This window comes from Ictidomys tridecemlineatus, chromosome 1 (genome assembly GCF_052094955.1).
Source record: "Ictidomys tridecemlineatus isolate mIctTri1 chromosome 1, mIctTri1.hap1, whole genome shotgun sequence".
In the NCBI taxonomy this organism is placed as follows: domain Eukaryota; kingdom Metazoa; phylum Chordata; class Mammalia; order Rodentia; family Sciuridae; genus Ictidomys; species Ictidomys tridecemlineatus.
The window spans coordinates 52,749,879-52,774,394 of record NC_135477.1 but is presented as its reverse complement, the minus strand read 5'-3'; the positions used below and the strand labels follow the sequence as shown (position 1 = coordinate 52,774,394).

At 44.1% G+C, this 24,516-nt stretch overlaps 1 protein-coding gene across 2 annotated transcripts in view; it reads left to right on the top strand.

The window, feature by feature from the left end:
- The first annotated feature begins 1,226 nt into the window (after positions 1–1,226).
- The window catches only part of Stox1 (storkhead box 1), a 58,567-nt gene continuing 35,277 nt past the window's right edge, over positions 1,227–24,516 (top strand). Inside the window, exon 1 of one of the 2 annotated variants that reach the window (XM_040272894.2) lies at positions 1,227–1,986. In XM_040272894.2, coding sequence (XP_040128828.2) covers positions 1,677–1,986 — 310 coding nt within the window. In that variant the 5' untranslated portion in view covers positions 1,227–1,676. The remainder of the gene's footprint in view (positions 1,987–24,516) is intronic. The other variant, XM_005325966.5, reaches the window with a different exon arrangement.

The window sequence follows — 24,516 nt, the reverse complement described above, 5'->3', positions numbered from 1 at the left end:
CGAACCCGGGCTGCTCGCATACCAGACGAGCGCGCTAAGGCTTGATCCACATCCCCAGCCCCTGCCTTTCCCTTTTTGAGCTAGTTTGTTTGCTTGCTTGCTTGCTTTCCTCTCTCCTTCCCACTGAGGTCATTTTCAAATGCTCCTTTTCCTCAAGGAACCCTCATCCAAGGCCCCTCAGGGTTCCAGCCTCTTTGTCCCTTAGCATTTGAATTGTCCCTGGCTGCTCTGAGGCAAGGTCCATTGTCTACCTGGACAGATCAAACGTTTTCCTTCCTTCTCCCCCTAATCCTGCCCCAGAATGGCCTCTGTCTTCTCTACATCCCCAGGTTCAACCCAGGGCTGAGTCCCATGGATTTCACCTTACACTTCACCAAACGAAATGGCACCTCTTCAACACTTTACTTTCCTCATTTCTCAAGAGTATGGGAAATCCCTGGGGCGGGAGCAGATTCTAGAACTTCAGAAAGCCATGGATAAAAGGATCCTCAGTTTAGCACTGTGGCGCACGCCTGTAATCCCAGCGGCTCACGAGAGGAGGCAAGAGGATCGCAGGTTCGAAGTCAGCAACTCTGTGAGGCTGTAAGCAACCTGTCTTTAAAAAACAAACAAAAAAAGGGGCTGGGGATATAGCTTAGAGGTTAAGCACCCCCAGGTTCAATCCCTGGTAAAAAAGTCTTCAGTTCACTTTCCTGTAAAATGAGTTTCCCCAGTTCTTGAACCACACGGAACCCCCACTCCCAACCCCTCGCAAACTGGGAACAAAATTCCTGCTGAGAAAGGAAGTTGAAGGACTGCAATCCCTAGCCTTGACAGCCAAAGAAGCCCGGGAGCCGAGATCTGTCCCCTGGCCCCGTTCTAAGTTGGGATAACTGAATCTTCTCTGGTACAGCATCTGCTTTTTGTTTCTACAAATTGAACTGCTTTTGGGGGGCTGATGGGGAAAAGTAATCAAGTTGCTTCTCTCCACTTTGATCAAACTGCATACATAAAGTTTATCTTTTTGAGTATTTCTTATTCGAGTGAGGGGTGGAATCTGGCAAGCCGGATCCAGGTAGGAACCCTAGGCTAGGCTGCCGGGGACATTCTAAAGTTAGAGAGGCGAAATGACTTGCGCAGACAGTTTAGGAGCAGATTTGAGACTCAAACTTGGGTCTCTTGACTCCTGGCCACAGAGAAGTCCACGATCCCCCAGCTCCGGTCCTCACAGGAGCAGCCCCAAAGCAAGGTGACCGGGACAACCCTGATCCTCTCTGCTTCGGGACTTTAGGGCTACAGCTCGCGCTGCCGTTGGCGACAGCTCAGCTATCCAGGGGACTGTGGGAGCTCCCCCAGGATTTGGAAAAGCTCCAGCGCGGGCCCTTCGAGCTTAGGGAAGTTTCTCCGGGCTGCCTGAGGCTGGGAAATGAAGGGGGTCGCCCGGGGCGGCGATCAGAACCCAGGCGCAGGTGTAGAAACCGAAGCTCAGCTCTTGGAAACCCCTCTGCGGCGCTGCGCGGGCTGGACCAGTGGCCGTCCCACCCCTGGCTTGTCGGCCCCGCCCCCTGCAGCCCGTTCCCGGGGCAGCCCAGGCAGCGCGCAGTTAGTCGATCCCTTCCGCAGGGCGTTCAGCGCCCGAGCTGCCAGTGCAGTCGGCCGCTGGGCTAGGCAGCGGGTTTTCAGTCGTGCGCTGCAGCATGGCCAGGCCGGTGCAGCTGGCGCCGGGCTCGCTGGCGCTAGTTCTGTGCAAGCTTGAGGCGCAGGAGGAAGCCGGGACTGCGGAGGAGCCGGGTGGGCGCGCGGTGTTCCGTGCCTTCCGCCGAGCCAACACGCGCTGCTTCTGGAACGCGAGGCTGGCGCGCGCCGCCTCGCGGCTGGCCTTCCTGGGCTGGCTACGGCGCGGAGTGTTGCTGGTGCATGCACCCCCCTCCAGCCTGCAGGTGCTGCGCGATGCCTGGCGTCGCCGAGCGCTGCGCCCACCTCGCGGCTTCCACATCAGGGCGGTGGGTGAGTGCAGGGCCCCGAAAGGAGCGGCGTCCCGCGCAAGCTGCAGGGACCGGAATGCGATCCCCTGCCACAGGGATGAGACACAACCCAGAGAGAACAGGAGTTAGGGGGTGAGGGAGCCAGTCATGTGACTGGAGGAGGGTTGGCTTGCTGAAACACTCTGGAGACCGTTTCTCCTGTTAGGACACTAAAGCGTCAGCCCCCAGGGTGTGTCTAGCTCCAGGATGCCTCCTTTCCGCAGCTCTTTAAAAGTTCCTACACGGTTCCTGGAGGAAGGAACTTTCTACTTTTCTAAGTGATGCTGTGGGCCGCCAGAGCTGCAGTCAGAGGGCAGGGCCTCCCGTCTATGCTTCATAGGAGAGCTTAGGGAAGATGGATCTGTCGAATCTGGCTTCTCTCCCCCTTCCCCCGCCCTCTCTCTTCTAACTAAACTACTGACTTGGAGTGTCCTGCTGTACTGCATGGTGTGGTCGTTTGGGTTCAGGGTCTAGCAGGTTTTGGGTTCTTAACTGCTGGGGAAAAGAAAGAAGTGGTGCTCTGGACACAATCCTTCCCATTCTTTGTTAAAAAAAACAGACGGCAGTATTTTGCCTGTGTAAAATAGCTTCTCATTTGAGAAACCAAGACTGCACCAGTGAGTGGTCACTGATACTGGCCACTAAACTAAGGTAACAATGCCGCAACCAATCATATAGCCTAGTATTTATGTGGGTTGTATTTATATGGGCTTGTGAGGTCCATTTGATGGAATGTTGTTGACAAACCACCAGTTGTTCCAGCCCTGAGTTTTGATTCCAAGGAACCCCTCTATCTTAGTCCATAAATCTTCTTCCTCCTTCCATCTGAGGAGGAGGAGCAGTAAATAAACAATTGTTTCAGTCCCCCAGGGCAAGAGAACAGAGATGACACCTGATGCTGGGCGTCATCTCTCCAAGGACAGCTGAAGCAGCTACAGGCCAGTGCAGCTAATTTTTGTTTGTATTTTAAAATTATTTGTTTGTTTATTTTTGCTGTACTGGGGTTAACCCAGGGGCCCTTTACCATTGAGCTTTTTATTTTTTATTTTGAGACACAGTCTTGCTAAGTTACCCAGGCTGGCCTTGAACTTGTGGTCCTTCTGCCTCAGCCTCCCAAGTAGCTAAGATTACAGGTGTGCACCACCATGCCTGATCAGTGCAGCTAAACCTTGGCTTCTCATCTCTATTCTGTCTGCCTCCTCCCCACTCCCACTTTTTTTTCCTTAAAAGTAGCAACTACAACAAAAAGCACTCATTGCAAAACCATATATGCATATTTTATCTTCTTTTACATGAAGGAGTGAGTGAAGAAAATAGTTTTCTGGCTCTGAGAGCAGTGAGCCAAGTAGCCAAGCCAAAATCCTCACAGGGAAGGGGTCTTTCAGACAGGCTGGATGAAAAACTCTTTTCAGTTCTGTGTCCTGGGTTTTTCTGGTTTTAATTAGTGGTTACATTCTCTGGTTCTCCCACCCCCCACCCCTCTTTCAAAGGGTAAGCATAGAGTGTATTCCATCGAGGGAGTAGGATGCAGTGGGGATCTAGACCTGGGAGTAAAATAAGAGAGGGCTTATGCTAAGTCAGAGGCAGCCATTATGCCACTATCTGGGCCCACCAAGCATTGCTGAATACTGATATAGAGAAAGACAATTTCCTTCCTATCATAACAATTATTATTGAAATCCCTGTAACAAAAGACAGATGTTGTTGGGCTGGGGATGTGGCTCAAGCGGTAGCGCGCTTTCCTGACATGCGTGCGGCCCGGGTTCGATCCTCAGCACCACATACAAACAAAGATGTTGTGTCCGCCGAGAACTAAAAAATAAATATTAAAAAAAATTCTCTCTCTCTCTCTCTCTCTCTCACTTTCTTAAAAAAAATTAAAAAAAAAAAGACAGATGTTGGTACATACCTCCTGTAATCCTGGCTACTCTGGAGACTGAGGAAGGAGAATTGCTAGTTTAAGGACAGCCTCAGTAATTTAGCAAGACCCTGTCTTAAAAGGGGGGCGGCGCAGTGCTGGAGATATACATCAGTGGTAAAGCACCCCTGGATTCAATCCCCAGTACAAAAACAAACAAAGTAACAAGAGAAAAGCATAACAGATTTATTTAATCAAAGTTTTGCATGACTTGGAAGCCTTCAAAAATGATCCAGAAGAGGGGCTGGGGTTGTAGCTCAGCAGTAGAGCGCTTGGCTAGCTAGCACATGTGAGGCCCTGGGTTTGATCCTCAGCACCACATAAAAATAAAGATATTGTGTCCAACTACAACTAAAAGATAAATATTAAAAAAAATTTTATTTAAAAAATGATCCAAAAGATCCAGGGAGGGCTGTGGCTGTGGCTCAGTAGTAGAGCGCTTGCCTAGCATGTGTGAGGCACTGGGTTCAATTCTCAGCACCACATAAAAATCAATCAATAAAATAAATGTATTGTGTCCAATACAACTATGAATTAATAAATAAATAAAGGTATTGTATCCATCTACAACTATGGATATTTAAAAAGAATAGGCCAGAGAACCAGGTAGGTTAAAAGAGAGAGAGAGAGAGAAAGATCCAGGGAGAACTGCTTGTTGTAATGCTCAGATCGAACAAAGAAGGGACAGCCACGTAGGAATGAGACTGGGCAAAAAGCTATGACCTGATGGTGATGGACGGATGGGGGAATCCCAGCAAGGCCCGTTTGTTCAGATGCCCTTGGCTTCTCTGTGCAGCGTTCTTTCCTCATATATGTAGGTAAGGACCCCTCTGGAATGAGAGTCTTATGATCTACTATCAGACAAAATAGGTCAGAAAATTTCATTATGGCCAGATCTTAAAACACAGTATGGTAGGGGAAGGTTAGAGGACTATTTCTAGGTTTTATAGTTGTCTTTGGAAGAAAGAGGTCTAATCTCTGTGACCCACCTTGAAGAAAAGGAATCCTTAGGTCTGCTTTGGAAAAAGTAGAACTGGAGAAGGAAAGACTCTGCCTCTGAGGCCATCCTCTATTCAGAGTCCTCAGCATGCCAAAGCACCAACTGTTCTTCTGAGCCCTGACACTGTTATGTGGGTTAGTCCTCTGTGTCACCGGTGTCCCCATCCTACGCCCACTAGGTAGTGCTGCCTGTCACACAACTCAGGATGCAGTGGACTCCATTCTGTGTTTTTCTCCTGGGTCATCATACCTGACCTGCATCCCTGGACAGGAATAATTTCAAGGTTTTTAATTATGTCCTTACAGGAATTTGGACATTCAGCTGGAATTTGGACAAAACCATTCATGAGTGTGTGACACCCTTGGGTTTAGTGCCCCAAAAACAATAGGGGAAAAAAAAAAAAAACATCCATGAGAACATTTTGAGGAGCAAAATTGGAGAAGAATCTTATTTGATGCCAAGTGATGGATGGTGTTTGTCGGTGCTCTTGTTTTAAATAGTATTGTTAATTACTATCCAATTTGGGATCCTGGGATCAGATCAATAGAGAAGAGTTGTCAGGGCAGCTTTCAGGCCACCATTAGAGTCCCAGAGGGTGGTGAAGACAGAAGAAGCATCTTTCCCCCAACGGAAAAATTTCCAGTCTGCTTGCTTTATGGGCTTCCAAAGCCAAAATGGGCTTCCAAGAAGGTGAGAGAAGAGCTTCTGTGGACACAGGTTCTCACTCTTGTTACTTTGTGGGAAAGAGCAAAATGCTAGAAAAGGACAGGAAGAACCAATGTGGTCTCTTTGCTGTCCAATTTTTTTTTTTTTCTTTTAAGGCTCATATAGTCCTGTATTAAACCATCTGGGCACATGGAGTATTGCTATTGGTCACTGCTACAGAAGATGCAGGAAGAGGAAGAGGCAGGCCAGTTTTATAAACCCAGCAGTCATATGGCTCCAGGGAGCCTGCTGGCTGTGCAGACAGGAGTGACCCAAGTCCCCAGGCGCAGACCTAAGCATAAGTCCTGCATTTATGCGTTCTCCAAACTTTGTGCCTTTTCTTTCCCTCTTCATTTTCTGTACATCATCTTTCCTCTAGTGAGAAAATCGATGCCAGGAAGAATATTTTTCTGAAAAGAGGGACAGTTGGATCTTTAGTTTGATGACAGGGAGCTCACTCTTCTTTTGTGTGCTAGTCCCCAAGGGTTTTGTGTTTTGTTTTTCATTAGCAAATGGCATTACCAAATGAAAGGGTGCGTTCTGGAAACTGCCAAGAGACAGCTGTTTACCCAGCAGCTGTGTGTTCAGGGAGTGGAGTGGTGAGAGGGGACACCTGCCTTTGTTTGGGAGACTCTGTTGCTACTGAGACCATACCTACTGTGACCCAGAGAAAGTTAATGGTGGGAGGCCACTTGGTCAAACAAGTTTGTTACATTCTGAAAATTAGAGCGGAGGTGTCACCACCCTTTCACACCCAGCAGGGCCTGGCATCTTTTCTCATTGGGTAAAAATGCCCCAAATGTCCACAGCTCTTTTATTTATAACACTGGCTTTATGAATTCATTCATGTGCCAAGTACTATTCTAGATGTCTCTGTGATGTTTGTTTTGTGGTACTGGGGATGAAACCCAGGGTTTCAGAGTGCATGTGAGGCAAGGTGTCATCGTCTACTTCTGAGCTACATCTGGCTCTGTTTATTTTGTTTCAAGATAGGTTCTCCCTAAATTGCCCAGTTTGGCCTTGAACTTTCAATCCTCCTGCCTCCGACTCTTGGGATTACAGACTTGCATCATCACACCTGGGTTATATTTTAATGTTATCTTTCAGACTTACCTGTGCTCAAAGATAAGGTGGAGTCAGTCTGTTTCTTCCATTCGATTCCAGAGGGTACAGCTGGGCTGGAGCTGTGGCTGAGGCTGTGAGGCCCTGGGTTTGATCCTCAGCACCACCTAAAAATAAATAAATAAAATAAAGATCTTGTGTCCATCTACAACAACAACCACAAAAGAGGGGTCTAGTCGAGTGGGAGGCCATGTTCCAGAAGCTGACTGGTGCACACAGTCTTCTCCATCCCACCGTGATTGATACACATAGGCCCTAAAGTTTCTGCTTTGGGCAAAAGTTCCCTGGTGTGTGTTTGGTGGGTAGTGCTGGTCAGGCAGGACAGCCTGGCCAGGAGGAAGTGATGGGAGAACCTTTCCACTTTTCATGTACTTCCTACCTGTTCCTCCAGACACCTCTGAGTGCAGCCTTCCAGTCATAGAGTTATCAAGGTGGAACTGTGAGTGCTTGTGTTGGAGTGGTAGTACTCTTGCCTGGCATGGGTTTGATCCCCAATACTACAAAAAAAAAAAAAAATTTTTTTTTTAAGTTTTAAGTACAATAGCAGTATAGAGACCATTACTAATTAATGTTACATGTCAATGGTTGATTTCAGGATCTATCTTGGTTTGGGAGAGGAGGAACAGTTCAGTGAAACTTGGTGCCTGATGGCAAATCTCTGATACCTTTTAACTCTCCTGTGACCTGAGGAATGAATGGTGTGGGGAGAGAAAAAGGAGTGAAACGACTCTAGCTCTGCCTTTCTTCTGAAGTCCTACTTGAATAGCAGTAGGGCCTCTTGTAGGGGTTAGCTAATGGAGTTTGTAGGTGAAATTTTTATTTAGTGAACTGCATAATTTTTTTCAATGCTTTTTGTAACTTTTTTTTTTTTTTCAGACAGTTCTCAATATTTTCCTAAACTGGCCTTGAATTTGCCATCTTCCTACCTTTGCCACCTGAGTAGTTGGGTTTCAATGTACCATAGCATCCCTCATGAAATGCACAGACGTTAAATGTACTTTTTTGTATGTGTGGTGAACCCAGGGGCACACTACCACTGAGCTCTATCGCAAGTCCTTTTTAATTTTTATTTGAGACAGGATCTTGCTAAGTTTCTGAGGCTGGCCTTGAATTTGCCATCCTCCTGCCTCAGCCTCTGGAGTAGCTGGGATTATAGGAATGCGCTACTGCATGTGGCATTCTGATTTTTTTTAAACCATAAATAAGTTTCACCTGTTCAAGAATGTCACATAAATGGCCTCTTTTGTAAGAGGACTCTTTCTCTCAGCTTAATCCTGAATTCATCTTGAATCTTGAAATTCTTCCCTGTTTTTAGTTTGTTCCTTTTTGTCACTGAGTAGTATTCTATTGTATGAGTATATTGTATGTCATAATTTATTCATTTTTCCCTTATGTAGACACCTGGATGTTTCTAGTTTATGGCTATTATGAATAAAGCATCTATGAATATTTGCATAGAAATTTTTTAATGCTTTTACTTCTTTTAGATAAAATACCTAGCAGAGAAATTTCTAACTCATAATTTACGTTTAGTTTTATGATTGTACAGTTTTATACTCCTAACAAATGTGTGATAATTCTAATTCTCTACACTTTGCCAACATTTTTTTTTTAATTTTAATATTTATTTTTTAGTTTTCGGCAGACACAACATCTTTGTTGGTATGTGGTGCTGAGGATTGAACCCGGGTGGCACGAATGCCAGGCGAGCACGCTACCGCTGGAGCCACATCCCCAGCCCAGAGTTCTTTTTATTTTTTATTTTGAGGCAGGGTCTCATTAAGTTGCTGAGCTTCTCACTAAGTTGCCTAGGGTGGTCTCAAACTTGTGATTCTCCTGCCACAACCTCTGGAGTTGCTGGGATTATAGGTGAGCAGCAACACTGGCTAAAGGAGAATCTCTTTGGGCCTGTGGTGAGGCAGAACATCATGGTGGGGAGTGTATGGTGTAACAAAAGTCAAGAGCTCACGACAGCCAGGAAGCAAAAAGAGGGAGCTCACTTTTTTTTTTTTTTTTTTTTTAATGTGGTGCTGGGGATTGAACCCAGTGTCTCATGCATGCTAGACAAGTGCTCTACCACTGAGCCACAATCCTGACCCAGGGCTCACTTTTAAAACCAAGTCCCCCCCCCAAAAACAAAAAAACAAACAAACAAAAAACCCAAGTCCCTCCCCCGAGCCCATTTGCCAGAAATCTATTAATAAATGAATGCATTCATGAAGTCAAAGCCTCATGATCCAATCGCTTTAAAAGACTCCACCTCTGATCATTGCTGAAATGATGACCAACCTTTAAAACATTTAGATCCAAACCATGACATTTAAGATATAATTCATGTAACATAAAATTATTCATTTCATGGTTTTTTTGTTCTGTTTTGTTTTGTTTTGGTGCTGGGGTGCTGGAAATTGAACCCAGTCCTTATGCATACTAAACATTTATTCTGAGCCAGGCACAGTGGCACATGCCTGTAATAACAGTGACTCGGGATGCTGAGACTGCAGAATCATAAGTTCAAGGCTAGCCTGGGCAATTTAGTGACACCTTGCCTGAAAATAAAAAATAAAGGCTGGGGATGTAGCTCAGTGGTAAAGCCACACTGGGTTCAATTCCCAATGCTGGGAAGAAAAGAAAAGAAAAGGAAAGAAAAAAAAGACCAAAACAACAAAAAACATAACAAAACAAAATAACTTTTATTTTTATGCTGAGTAATCCATTGTATATGGACATACCACATTTTGCTTATACATTCTTCAATGGATGGTCACTTGGGTTAGGTTGTTTCTGCTTTTCAGACACTATGAAGGATGTTGCTATGAATATTTGTATATAAGTCTATGTGTAGATCTATGGTTTTATTCTTGGCTGGATATTATTTGATTTTTTTTTTTTTTATGGTGCTGGGGATTGAACCCAGGGCCTTGTGCACGTGAGGCAAGCACTCTACCAACTGAGCTCTATCCCCAGCCCTTATTTGATTGTTTTAAAATAATTTCTGTTTCTATGATGAGATTTCCAATTTGTTTACTACAAGCATATTTCCCCTTCAATATAGTTATAACATCTACCTCAAAATCCTTATAATTCCAGCATCTGGATCATCTCAGGTCATCTCATTGGTTGCATCTGATCTCGAACACGAGTCACATTTTCCTGTGTCTGAATGGTCTAGTAACTCTGGATTATATCTCTGATATTGTGATATGTTGTAGAGAGTCTGGATTATTAGATTCCTCTGTGGAGATGTTGGTTTTGTTTGTTTATTTTATCAGGCAGTTAACTTGGTTAGACTTAAAACACTGAATTCTATCTCCCTTGAAGGGAAATGACAGCTAAAATCTCTGTCCAGTTCTTTTAGCTTAAGGTGGGCTACTTGGGCCCTGTTCATGGTTCAGCCACAGAGTAAGGCAGAGTTTATACGCAGAATTTGACATCCCACCTCTATGGCTTTATCCTTATCCCTCTGTACCTTTTCACTTATAACTGCTCCAAATACTGCCCTTAATTTTATTTATTTTATTATTATTATTTTTTAAGTGTTTTGCAGTACTGGGGATTGAACTCAGGACTCACGTATGCTAGGCAAGGGCTCTACCCCAGAACTACATCCCCAGCCCTTTCTAAAACTTTAAAATTTTGGAACAGGATTCTGCTAAGTTTCCTAGCTTGGCCTTGAATTTGTGATTCTCCTTTCTCCACCTCTCAAATATCTAGGATTATAGGTGTGTGCTACCATGCCCCCACTGTCCTTAGATTCTTTTTTTTTTTTTTGAATTTTTTTAATATTTATTTTTTAGTTATTGGTGGACACAACAATTTGTTTGTATGTAGTGCTGAGGATCGAACCCAGGCCGCACGCATGCCAGGCCAGCGTGCTACCACTTGAGCCACATCCCCAACCCTCCTTAGATTCTTAAAGTCAGTAAGACTCTGAGTTTCTACCAAAATTTAGCTTCTTTCCTGACTGCTACTGGCAACTTCCTCCAGGTGAAGAACTATGAAAAAATGTGAAGCTGGGTTGGGGATATAGCTTAGTTGGTAGAGTGCTTGCCTCAAGTGCACAAGGCCTTGGGATCAATCCTCAGCACCACACACACACACACACACACACACACACACACACACACACACACACAAGTGAAACTTACCTACTAGTACTCCCTTCCAAAATGGGCCTCTCCCTTCCCATTGCCTCTGATTTCCAGTGGTTTGGGTTGTTTCCAGTACCTTCCATAGGTAATGTGTTTACCATTTGGTCCAAAGATTACAGTGATATTTACAAGAGGGTTGATCTAATAGAATTTAGCCCACTACTGAAAACAAAATCCCATAAATGATTTGATTGATTGAATGAGGTACTGGGACAAGTGTTCTTCTACTGAGTTACACTCCCAACCCTTATTATTGTTTATTTTGAGACAGGGTCTTGATAAATTGGTCTCGAACTCATACTTCTCCTGCCTCAGCCTCTCCAGTTAACTGGAATTCAAAGCATGCACCGCTGCTCCTGGCCCATGAGTGGTTATTTTTAGTTCCTGTCTTCTCCTCTTTTAAAATGCCATTCTGGGGGCTAGGGACATAGCTCAGTTGGTAGAGTGTTTGTCTCGAATGCACAAGGACCTGGGTTCAATCCCCAGCACCACAAAAAATAAAATAAAATGCCATTCTGTTGGTGAGAAATGTCAAGCCATAGAGAAACGAATGGCCATGACAAGATTGTTTGGACAATCACTAGAAACAAATGCCGCTGTTTTACCTCGTCCTTCTAGACACATCTTGGCATCTCTGAGTCATTAGGAGCCTGATTATCCCTTCTTTCTGTTAGGTGGTGAACTGGAATGATTCTGCCTATTCTGCAGACAGGAAACAGAATCAAGGGTACGAGGTGGCTGGTGCTGCTTGAGTTTATTGACTCCCTCTCCACTTTGGTTCTCTCAGGTTCCCACAAAGGCTCTGCTATTTCTTGCCAGCTCCTCAGGAGGTTGTCAGATTCCCATCGGGCCTTTATGCCCTCCAAGGCCTGGGAAATGGCAGAAACAGCTGCTCTGAGCATACCCCTGCCCTCATCTCCCCCCTCCTTCCCACCCAGGCTCTTCAGCCATGTTTTTCTAGTTTTGTTCTGCCAGATGCTGCCTTTAACCCTCTTCTCCTCAGGGAAGCTGAAGGGCTACAGCAGGATGTCGTGCAGGATGTCTTATGGTCATGCTGCTGTTCCCAAGATGGATGATTTGTATGTAGCATCTGGGTGGTGAGCAATTGCTCACATTTTGATTTAGCACGGCCTTGTAGCCTGGAGGTCCAATAGGATGAAAAGAGGCAATCACTTGAAAATCAGTGTGCATTGCGTCCCCCTCCCCCGGTGCCCCAGGTTATTAGGCCACCAAGCCCCACAGGCTTAATTCCTCTGTATCTCTCATGCCCATCCTAAATCTTTGCCCACCCAAGGTCTCACCATTTCCTACCTGGATTGTGGCTCCATCTTCCTGGTTGTTTTGCTCTCCTGTCTGTCCCCTGCACTCCATCCAGTTCACTCTCCAGCCTGCAGACTCCTGACATCTAAAACACAGATCTCATTCCACTCTTCACTTGCTCAATTAAGTTCTTCTGTTTCCCCTTAGTTTTTTTAGGAAAAGTTCATGGCTCTCTCTGTTGTTTTTGTTTTTTTTTTTCAATTTTTAATTTTTGGAGACTTGGTCTGAGACTAATTTTTTTTTTTTTGGTAGTTGTACACAATAACTTTATTTTATTTATTTATTTTTTTGTGGTGCTGAGGATCAAACCCGGGCCTTGCATGTGCAAGGCGAGTGCTCTACCACTAAGCCATAACCCCAGCACCCTGAGACTTATTTTTGAAACTTGGTCTGCCAGGCTGGCCTCAAAACTCCTGGGCTCAAGCAACCCTCCCTCCCCAGCCTCTGGAGTAGCTGGGCCAATGGCCATGCACCCAACTCAAGTCCAGAGTCTTTGACATGCACCTCAAGGCTCTTTGGAATCCAGTCCCAGTCTAAGCCTCCCCTTTCTCCCCAAATCTGAAAGGCAACTTCCTTCCTGTATCCATCAGGGTGCAACAGAGAAACAGGACCAGTATGAGAGAGATCACAGGGAACTGGCTTTGTGCGATTGCAGACAAGTCTGAAATCAAACTCAAGTAGGTGAGGCATCCTGAAAGGCAGCCTAGAACTGTCAGGCACAGGCTAAAGCTGCCATTCATAAGTGGAATTTCTTCTTTACCTAGAAATCCTCTATTCTGTTTTTAAATTTTTTTGACTGATTCCATGAGATCCACTTAGATTAATCCTTCTTCCTTCCTTTTTTTTTTTTTTTTTTTGGTACTGGGGATTGAATCCAGGGGCACTTAACTACTGAGCCACATCCCCAGCCCTTTTTTATATTTTATTTAGAGACAGGTTCTCCCTCATTGCTTTGGGTCTCACTAAATTGCTGATGCTGGCTTTGAACTTCTTGATTCTCCTGCCTCAGCCTCCTGAGCCACTGGGATTACAGGTGTGCACCACCATACCCAGCTTCCTTTCTTTTTTAGTACCAGGAATTGAACTCACAGAGCCACATCCCCAGCCCTATTTTGAATTTTATTTAGAGACAGGGTCTCATTAAGTTGCTTAGCACCTTGCCATTACTGAGGCTGGCTTTGAACTTATAGTCGTCCTGTCTTAGCCTCCCAAGCTGCTGGGATAACAGGCATGCGCCACCGTACCTGACTGAAAACTGTATTTTAAAAGTTTCCAGAACCACTCTATGTAGTGAACACTCAGATTCAAATTCCTTCCCTGCCAGTTATAGATGTGTGACCTTGAGCTAGTAACTTAACTCTTAGGCTCATTGTCTGCATAGGTACAGAATAGTTACTTTTCAGATTTTTTTAAAAATTTTTTTAAAACTTCTTTATTTATTTATTATTTGTGTGTGATGCTAAGGATCGAACCCAGGGCCTTGCACATGCCAGGCGAGCACTCTACCTCTGAACCACAACCCTAGCCCCTTCAGATTGTTGTGAAGATCAGTTATCTAAGTGCTCAGCCAATGCCTGGTACAGTCAACTTCAGAATATGGCAGTTTCTAATACGAAGGGAAAAGAAAACAGGTCTATGGATTCTTATTCTCCAGACAGCCTGTCTTCCCTGGGGCTATGCTAATTCTTACTAGCCTGGCATATTCTGTCCTAGATCGGTCTCTCCATTTATATCATCCTTCCTGCTATCTTGCATTCTTCCTAATATATTGTAGACTTCTTGGTGCTGGCCAGGTCCACAGCCCATTGCTGTGCTGTGTGTGGTGCTATAGAAGAAGCTCTGCCCTGCCCTGAGTTTGGAACCAGCCCTGCTGCTCAGTCTCTGGGAGCCCCCTGGCCTGTCCTCACTTCTCTTGGGCTCTGGCTATTCAGCTGTGCACAGCTCCTTCCTCACTTTGGCTCTGTTGACTGCTGAGGTTTCCTGGCTTGGCACTGGCTTCCCCCTTACCTGTGTCAGGAGGCCCAGGTAAGAGCAGACAAAAGCTTGCATTGAAGTTACTTGGGATATTTTCCACAGCCAGTGTGTTTGGGCCTTTCCCCCAGTCCTGCACATGCATCTGGGTTCTCTAGTGCCATTTCCCTTCATGGGGCATTGTTAAAGAAGCTGCACCTGCGGGGCCTCCCTTGCTCACACACTCACCTATCAGGTATACAAGGAGCATTTACTGTGTGCTCAGGCCTGGGATGGTCAGTTGACACCAAGGGTCAAAAGGCTCAAACCCTGGGGCTGGAGTTGTGTCTCAGTGGTAGAGTGCTTGCCTTCATGTGTGAGGCACTGGGTCCATCCTCAGCGCCACATAAAAATGAATGAAATAAAATAAAAGCATTGTGTCCATCTATAACAACAACAACAACAAAAAAATATTAAAAAAAAAAAAGTCTCAAACTCTGATCCTAAGCAGCTCACAGACTAGGGGCCAGATGGAGGAATAAGGGATATGTAGTCTTTGGGAGCAATAGAAGAACTACTGACCGAGGGTCTATCGTGTGCGTGTGTGTGTGTGTGTGTGTGTGTGTGTGTGTGTGTTTTGAAGGAAAGCTTCCTGGACAAGTGATGCCTAAGATGTGAAGGATGAGTCAATGTTAATTTAAAGTAGAGGGGGAGGGCATGTATTCCAGTTGAGTACAGTCAGAGCATGAAGTGGGAGGTTGTTTTTGTTTTTGTTTGGTAGCAGGGATTGAACCCAGGGGCACTTAACCACTGAGCCACATCCCCAGCCCTTTTTGGTATTTTATTTAGAGACAAGGTTGCCCTGAGTTGATTAGGGCCTAAGTTGCTGAGGCTGGCTTTGAACTTGAAATCCTCCTGTCTCCGCCTCCCAAGCTGTGGGATGACAGGCAGGTGCCACCATGCCCTGAGAAGTGGGAGTTTGGACAGTGGCAAAAGGGGCCTGGAAAAGGGCTAGCTTGTGACAGGCCTTGATTGCTGGACTGAAGGGTGTGGATTTGACTTTGAGGCTTCAGAAAAGTATTAAACAGTACAGTGTGTGTGTGATCACATTTATAACCTGATTATAATATATAGGTTTATGTGTTATATGTGATAGTTACTTCCCTGCCTCATGGGTGCATTATCTTCCACTGAGAGTGTCACCTGCACCAATGGCACCTTTGTGAGCTTATGTAAGTCCCCATGGAGCTATTGGAGTTTATGCCATTAGTGCTTGTTAAGTAGCAGATCTGTTATCTGAGTAAGGGCATAAAAACAGATCATAGGCCATGCAGGACAAGATCTAATCTTCTGTTACTAATCTCATCCAGGCCTCTTGGGTCTTCCTGGGCCTTCATCTGTTGGTAAGCATTCCATCTGTCCTTTCTACTTCCTAGAGTTGGCATCAAGTTCAAGTGAGATATCATCTGTGAAAACACTTTGAAAAGTATACAGTGTAGCTGGGTGCAGTGGCGTACACCTGTAACTCCAGGGACTCCAGAGTCTGAGGCTACAGGGTCACAAGTTGAAGCCAGCCTTGGCAACTTATCAAAACCCTAAGCAATTTAGTGAGACCCTGTCTCAAAATAAAGAGTAAAAAAAGGGCTGGGGTTGTGGCTCAGTGGAAGAGTGCTTACCTTGCACCCATGAGGCACTGGGTTCGATCTCAGCACCACATAAATATAATGAATGAAATAAAGGTATTATGTCCATTTACTACTAAAAAAAAAAAAAAGTTTTAAAAAAGACTGGTGATGTGGCTTTTCGTGAATGCACTCCTAGGTTCAATCCTCAATGGCAAAAAGGGAAAAAAGAAAAAAAGTATCTGATGCAAATACTAGGATATCTTTCCATTTTTTTGTGTCACCTTTGATTTGTTTTATAGTTTTCAGTGTATAAGTTTTTCACCTCTTAGTTTAATGTATTTGAAGTTTTATTTTTTTGCTTCTGGGGTTTTTTGTTTGTTTTTCCTTTTTGGTACTGTGGGTTGAACCCGGGGGGCTTTACCACTGAGCTGTGTTCCCAGTCCTTTTTTTTTTTTTTTTTTTTTGATATAGGGTCTAGTTAAGTTGCTGAAGCTGACCTCAGACTTGGAATCCTCCTGCCTTAGACTTCTCTGAGTCATGGGGATTATAGGCATGTGCCACTGTGCCTGACTATTATTCTTTTTAATGTTGTTATCAATGGGGTTGTTTTTGTTTGTTTTTTGGTATTGGGGATTGAACTCCAGGGCACTGTGCTACATCCCCAGCCCTATTTTGTGTTTTTTGCTTTTTTGTTTTTTAAATACCTTTATTTTACTTATTTATTTTTATGTGGTGCTGAGGTCAAACCCAGTGCCTCACACATGCTAGGGAAGTGCTCTACCACTGAGCCACAACCCAACCCCTGAAAAAACTTTCTTGTATTTCTTTTTTTATTTATTTATTTTTTTTGAGAGAGAATTTTAATATTTATTTTTTAGTTTTCGGCGGACACAACATCTTTGTTTGTATGTGGTGCTGAGGATCGAACCCGGGCCGCACACATGTCAGGCAAGCACGATACCGCTTGAGCCACATCCCCAGCCCCATTGTTTTTGTTTTTTGAGGGAGTTAGTACTGGGGATTGAACTCAGGGGCACTCAACCACTGAGCCACATCCCCAGCCCTATTTTGTATTTTTATTTAGAGACAGGGTCTCACTGAGTTGCTTAGCACCTCCCATTGCTGAGGCTGGCTTTGAACATGTGATCCTCCTGTCTCAGCCTTCTGAACTGCTGGGATTACAGGCATGCACCACCACACAGGGCCCTATTTTGTATTTTATTTAGAGATAGGGTCTCAGTTGATTATCACCTCACTTTTGCTGAGGCTGGCTTTGAATTCAGGATCCTCCTCCTTCAGCCTCCCAAACTGCTGGGATTACAGGCGTGTGCCACCATACCCTGCAATTGGGTTGTTTTTTACATTCCCTTTTTAGATAGTTCATAATTTAGTGAATAAATAACACAACTGATTTTTTTGCATGTTGATTGTACATCTTGCAACTTTACTGGATTCATTTATTCCAACATCTAAAATCAAAAAAGAAAAAATATATACAATGCAAATGCTGAGATACCTTTCCAGGTGTATCTTGTTTTATTTGTGAAATCTTGAGGATTTTCTTTATATAAAGATCATGTCATCTGCAAGCACAGATGACTTTGCCTCTTTTCAGATTTGTATGCCTTTTATTTTTTCCTTGCCTAATTGTTCTGTCTAGAACAACGACAAAAAAAATTATAAATACATGTGAGGGGGCTGGGGATGTGGCTCAAGCAGTAGCACACTCGCCTGGCATGCATGCGTCCCGGGTTTGATCCTCAGCACCACATACAAACAAAGATGTTGTGTCTGCCAAAAACTAAAAAATAAACATTAAAAATTCTCTCTCTCTCTCTCTCTCTCTCTCTCTCTCTTTAAAAAAAAAATACATGTGGGAAGGAAGTGAAAACACAAATATTAAAATATTAATTGTGGTTATTTTATCTCTGGTGTGGATTATGCCCTTGGGGAATATGCTCATGTATGTTCACATTTGTAAAGTTTTTATGTATATTTTTAATTTTTTGTTTGCTTTGTAGTACTGGGAATTGAATCCAGAGGCACTCTACCACCAAGCCACATCCCTAGCCACTTTTAAACTTTAAAAAAAATTGGGGGGGGATTGAACTTGGGCACTCAACCACCAAGCCATATCCCCAGTTCTATTTTGTATTTTATTTAGAGACAGGGTCTCACTGAGTTGCTTAGTGCCTCACTTTTGCTGAGGCTGGCTTTGAATTTGAGATCCTCCTGCCTCGGCCTCCTGAGCCACTGGAATTACAGGCATGCACCACTGCATCTGGCAAACTTTTTTAAATTTTGAGGCAGAGTCTAAGTTGCCCAGACTAGACTTGAACTTGGTCATTCTCTTGCTTCAGCCTCTCAAACCCCTGGAATTACAGGCATGCGCCACTGCACCAGACCCTTATGTTTTTATATTTAAAAATATGTTACTCTTAACTGTATGCAGTGGCACACACTGTAATCCCAGCAGTTTGGGTGGAGTGCCCTAGGTTCAATCCCCAGTACTATCAAAAAAAATTTTTAAAAAGGTATGTGTTACTTTTTTTTTTGGACGGGGATACCTAAGGGCACTCTACCACTGAGCAAAATCTCCACCCTGTATTCCTCTTTTAATATTTTAATTTAATATAATGCTTGGGAAGCACATTCACATGGTACAGAAGGGTATACAGTGAGAGTCTCTCTTTCTCCTGCCCCCAGATACTTACTGCCCTTCTCCAGAAATAGCTGCAGTGACAGTTCCCTAATCCTTCCAGAGATAATGTATCCATCTACAAGCACTACAGATAGATATATCTGCCCCATTTTTTTGCATAGATTTTAGTATATTACATATATTATTTTTTTTCTTGGAAACAAAAGTTTTCTAAATAAGGTCATTAAGTAATAAACATAAGCCAGGCATGGTAGCGCAAGTCTGTAATCCCAGTGGCTCAGGAGCTGAGACAGGAGGATCGAAAGTTCAAAGCCAGCCTGAGCAATGAAGAAGTGCTAAGCAACTCAGTGAGATCCTCTCTCTAATAAAATACAAAATAGGGCTGGGGATATGGCTCAGAGATTGAGTGCTCCTGAGTTTAATCCCCAGTACCAAAACAAACAAACAAAAATAAACATAAATGCATCATTGTTCTAAATGTGCATAAACACTAGCTCTGTGGAATGTAAATAGGTTTTATGTGGAAGAGTTTCCTAGTTGAGTGAGCTAAGTGGAAACCAGATGCAAATAAGTTTGGTTAATGCAAAAGCTTCAGGGGACTTTGACATGCTGATTGTTTATATCAGAGGGCTGCTGTCTCAGCCCCTTGAATGGGGGTTGATAAGGACAAGCAAAAATTGCCACCCCCAATCCCTGGAAGTGTGTGTGTGTGCTGGGCTGAGGATGGAACAGGGCTGTGGAAGGAGGGCTGGACACACAGTCTGACAACCATAACTGTGTGACTTAGGGCAGAGTTGGCCTCCCCTGGCAAAAGATAGTTACCATGTGTGCCCTGCTCAGAGGCTGATGTGTTACTGGGTTGTAGAAATACCTATTTGCAGATGTTATTCTCCCCACCCTCGTCCCACAATGGAGATTCCAAGTAGGGGCAGAGTTTGGGTGTCCTGTAGGTTCACAGGTCCCATAGATCACAGGGCTTTTTTGTTTTTGTGTTTTATGTGCTAGGGACTGAACCCAGGGGCACTTAACCACTGAGCCACATTCCCAGCCCTTTTTTGTATTTTATTTATTTATTTATTTATTTATTTATTTATTTATTTATTTATTTTAAAGAGAGAGTGATAGAGACAGAGAGAGAGAGAATTTTTTAATATTTATTTTTCAGTTTTCGGTGGATACAACATCTTTGTTGGTATGTGGTGCTGAGGATCGAACCCAGGCCGAAAGCATGCCAGGCGAGCGCGCTACCGCTTGAGCCACATCTCCAGCACCCCTTTTTTGTATTTTAGTTTTAAGAGACAGGGTCTTGTTGAGTTGCTTAGGACCTCACTAAGTTGCCGAGGCTGTCTTTGAACTTTCGATCCTCCTGCCTCAGCATCCCAAACTGCTGGGATTATAGATGTGCACCAGCTGATCGCAGGACTTTCAAAGGGATCCTGGAAGTTCAGTGAAATTTTGTGCTGGTAGAGAAAGTCAGACTTTTGAGCCTTTACAATGCAGAAGGGTCTTTAGCTCAGCCAGCCTCTTACAGACAGGAAACAAATTGCTTGCCAAAATCACTTGCAATATTGAGCTCATTCTGTGATAACTGACTTTTTTTTTTTTTAACTCATCCATTGGAAAAATTTTGCAAAAGTTTCTTTTCTTGTTGATGCAAGGCACCTCTCTATGGCTCTGTACCATTTTTTAAAAGCAGTTATTTAAGGCTCAGGAGGCCCCTTGTGAAATTCTTTTTGAAACAAAACAACCTTTGACTCACCTCATCTATAACCATCAATAGTGACTGTATTCATTCCATGGAAGGGAGGAGGCAGGGTCTGGCAACAGATTTTTCCATGGCTAACTGGTCTTATATAGTGGTGATTAGTTATAAATTATGTGTGTGTGTATGTGTGTGTGTGTGTCCCGCACACACAAATACACAGCATTGGGGGTTGAACCTGTAGTTGCTTTACTACTGAGTTACATCCTCAACCCTTTTTACTTATTTATTTATATTTTTTGAGAACTGGGGTTTGAACTCGGGCGCTCAACCACTGAGCCCTATTTTGTATTTTATTTAGAGACAGGGTCTAACTGAGTTGCTTAGTGTCTCAATTTTCCTGAGGCTGGCTTTGAACTCACAATCCTCCTGCCTCAGCCTCATAAACCGCTGGGATTACAGCCATGGGCCACTGGCTCAGATTATCCATTTCTTAAAAAAGAAATACTGTTGGGATTTTTATTAGGATTGTGTTAAATCTATAAGTCAATTTGGGGAGAGTTCATGTCTTAACAATATTGAGTCTTTTATGGAGGTGATATATCGCTCTGTTAAACCTTGTTTCTGATATGTTACAAATGTAAATTTTGACCTTTGACTTTTGGAGTCTTTGAATACCTTCTGTGAAACTTAATCCGATCCCAATACCAAGGAATGGCAGTGCAGGTGCATGAGGAAGCAGAGAAAATGGAAACTCCAGAAGACCCATTTCAGTTCTCTAGAAACACAGGGGCACAGGAGGATCAAAAGAAACAAATCCCTAGGCAGAATTAGAAAATCCCTGTCAATTGAGGGGGGAAATATTTTGAAAAAGGCAACAAAAGATGACTCCAGAGTAAGTTTTAGAAACATCAGCAGACATGTGCTATTGTGGTGGCTTGGGTTATTGGGATATTTGTTTTCTTGGGCTGGAGGAGTGGGTTTGGGGATTAACAGATAGATATATTTTCAAGTCTTCTCCTGCTACAGGCTGTCTAGAATCAATCAAGCCTTTCCTTTTGTTGTAGAACATGCTGGGAGGCTGGGGATATAGCTCAGTTGGTAGAGTACTTGCCTCACATGCTCAAGGCCTGGGTTCAATCCCCAGCAAAACACACACACACACACACACACACACACACACACACACACACACAATCATGCTGGGGGGCTGGGGCTGGGGCTGGTGCTCAGTGGTAGAGTTCTGGTCTAGCATGTGTGAGGCACTGGATTCCATCCTTAGCACCTCATAAAAATAAAATAAAGATATTGTGTCTACAGCTAAATATATATATATATATATATATATATTTTAAAAGTTATTAAAAAAAATAAGCATGCACCAGGTGCGGTGGCACATGCTTATAATCCCAGCAGCTGGGGAGGCTGAGACAGGAGGATTGCAAGTTCAAAGCCAGCCTCAGAAACAGTAAGGCCCTAAGCAGCTCAGTGAGAACCTGTCTCTAAATAAAATACAAAATAGGGCTGGGGATGTGACTCAGTGACTGAGTGCCCCTGAGTTCAATCCACAGCACCGCCCCCCCCCAAAAAAAAAACAAAACAAAACATGCAGGTAGACACAGGCAAGGGTACTGAGTCTTATTGCCCTGTGGATATAGTCATGGATTTGCTGCCCTGGGAAACATATCTGTCATTTTTCGTCTTATTTTTCTTTCAGGACAGAGCTCACAGAGCCTGGCCCTTAGTTCTGCTCATTCATCACAGCTAGAAGGGGCAACTCTGGAGGACCTCAGTCAGGTCAGGCCCAGGCCAGTTCCATTGTTGCTCACCACCTAAGCCCAAGTGGCCTGCAAGGAATCCTTGCACCTGCCTTTCTGGGGCTATTCATGCCACTGCTTGTACCTACGATTCCACTGGTCAGTCAGATATTTAAGAAGGGGAAGGGGGAATTTCAGAACAACACTCAATATACGTTGGTGGTCAAGAGCACCAGCTCTGGAACTAGCCTGCCTGACTTCGAGTCCCATCGCAACTACTGTTAGTTTTGTGTGTATGTGTGTGTGTTGCTGGGGATTGAACCCAAAGTTGTGTGCATGCAAGGCAAGCAACTACTGACTGTGAGACAGTGGGCAAGTTTGAAACTCCCTATGCCTCCTCTTCTCCTGTAAAATGGAGGCAGTAAGACTATCCATCTCATGGAGTTGTTCTAAGCATTAAATGAAATAGTACACATCTGGCACTTAAGAGAGTGCCCAGCACCAGTGAGCTGTGGGTGATGTTAGCAGTTAATTATTATTGTGGACCTCACTTGGCCAAGGCATGGGATCCAAATGTAGCCTCTGATGCTGTTTGGGAGGTCTCATTCTATCAATCTGGAGTATGGCCTTTCACTATCTTGATTTCATGTGCTAAAAAGTCACCAGATTTTTAAGCACAGATGCAACTTTCTTCCTTATTAGGATTATAGATATGTAGCCATGGCTTTGCTTTTTCAGATTCAATGAGGAATTATTGGCTCTGTGAGTCCATGGGTTTTGGATTCCAATTGTAACTTCTCCCCCAACTGGCCACTGGACTTTAGCTTCAGTGTGGAGTAGATATGTTCCGACTGATTCTGTTAGGCCAGAAATTCCTGAGCTCTTCCTATTGTGTGATTTATAAATCACTGTTTCCTAAAAATATGGAATGATCCATATGATATTCAACTTAGAGTGAATAAAAAGTATATCTTGAAAAATGGAAAATTGTATGGTTTCTGCCCACTCTCCATTCAAGAGATGCACTTTCAGTCTCTGGGGTCTGTGGAAGGAGCTTTCAACCAGAGAAGATTCATCTTTGGATCATGCTGCAGGCCCAGGGAGCCCAGGCCACTCTGCCTTCCTTCTGTTCTGAAAGGCCTCTCTCAGCCCAGAACAGCAGCTAGTGAGGGTGGAAACTTCCAGGATGAGGCGTGTTCCTCAAATACTTACCATGATTGTTCTTTCATCATTGCCTCAGCTTTTGATTCCTGTTGGAATACAGTTTGAAAATTACCTGCAAAAAGCAGTTTTGTTGTCTTTCTTTGATTCGTTTGTCTCAGCATTTGGCAGGATCCTTTTTAAACTTTCTCTCATCTGACGCTCCATGACCTTAAGGATATGGCATGCTCTTTGGTAAATTCAGGTCACATTTCATAGCCAGATTCTGGATAGTAGTAGAATTTCCTTATGAGGCTTTATCAGAAAGTCCAATGCTGTGGACTTTTTTTATTTTAAACTGACCTTAATTATCTATCTCTGCAAATGCTCATAGTTATATAGTTGTGAGCTGAAAGCTTTGGTAATAAGGACTTCCTTCTCTCTCCCTTTTTAGTGTTTTATTTTTTAAAAATATTCCACACAATTTTATTACAAAGGTGAACTCTGATCTTTGTGGTGGGCTTATCAGTAGGACTTCTGGTGGTGAGCACGAACGAGGACCTCCAAACTTTGGACTCCCAGCAACTGGGCTCAGCGACCAGCAGGGTCCGGTCATATTGGATGAGGATGTCTTTGTTCTCCTTCTTGGAAGCCTCATCTACATATTTCTGGTAATAGGCCACCAGGACTTTGGAAATTGGCGGATGGCATAAATCTGGGCCACATGACCACCACCCTTCACAGGGACCCAGATGTCCACACCAGCAAACCGCTCCTTGCCCGGAGCAGAATGGGTTCCAAGAACTTGTATTGCAGCGTGCGCGGCTCCATCATCTCCAGCCGACGCCCCTTCACCTTGATCAGGCCGTTGCCCGGTTTGCAATGCGCCACAGAGGTGACCCGTCTCCTTGCATCCGAAGACTTGTACAGACTGAAGTGGACCCTTGGACGGCGTGACTGCGAGCGTAGAGAGCAGTCCTCTCCACGCGGTGCTGCAACCGGAAAAGGGCTGGGGTTTTTGTTTGTTTTTAATATATTTTTTCAGTTGTAGATGGACACAATATCTTTTTTTCTTTGTGGTGCCGGGGATCGAACCCAGTGCCTCACTCATGCTAGGCAAGCCCTCTACTATTGAGCCACAATCCCGGCCCCGCCTTTTTAGTGTTTTAAGTGACTCAGAGTACTACAGAAGTTGGTGGTGACTTGATGTTTAAAAATTCAGAAAAGTCAAAGCCCTCCTTCTTAGAAGGCTGGCTGGTTCTCATTCTTAGAGGACTCTGCAAAGTCAGTGCCTTCTATTGCCGTCCATATACCCTTTCATCCCATGCAATGGATTTGGGCAGTATTTCCCAAAGTTTGGCATAGATATCATTGTGGTGGAGCACGATCTGATTTAGACATTTAAATGCACTAAGCAATATCACCTATAATACCAAAGGGGTAAAAAGTGAGAACATAAGG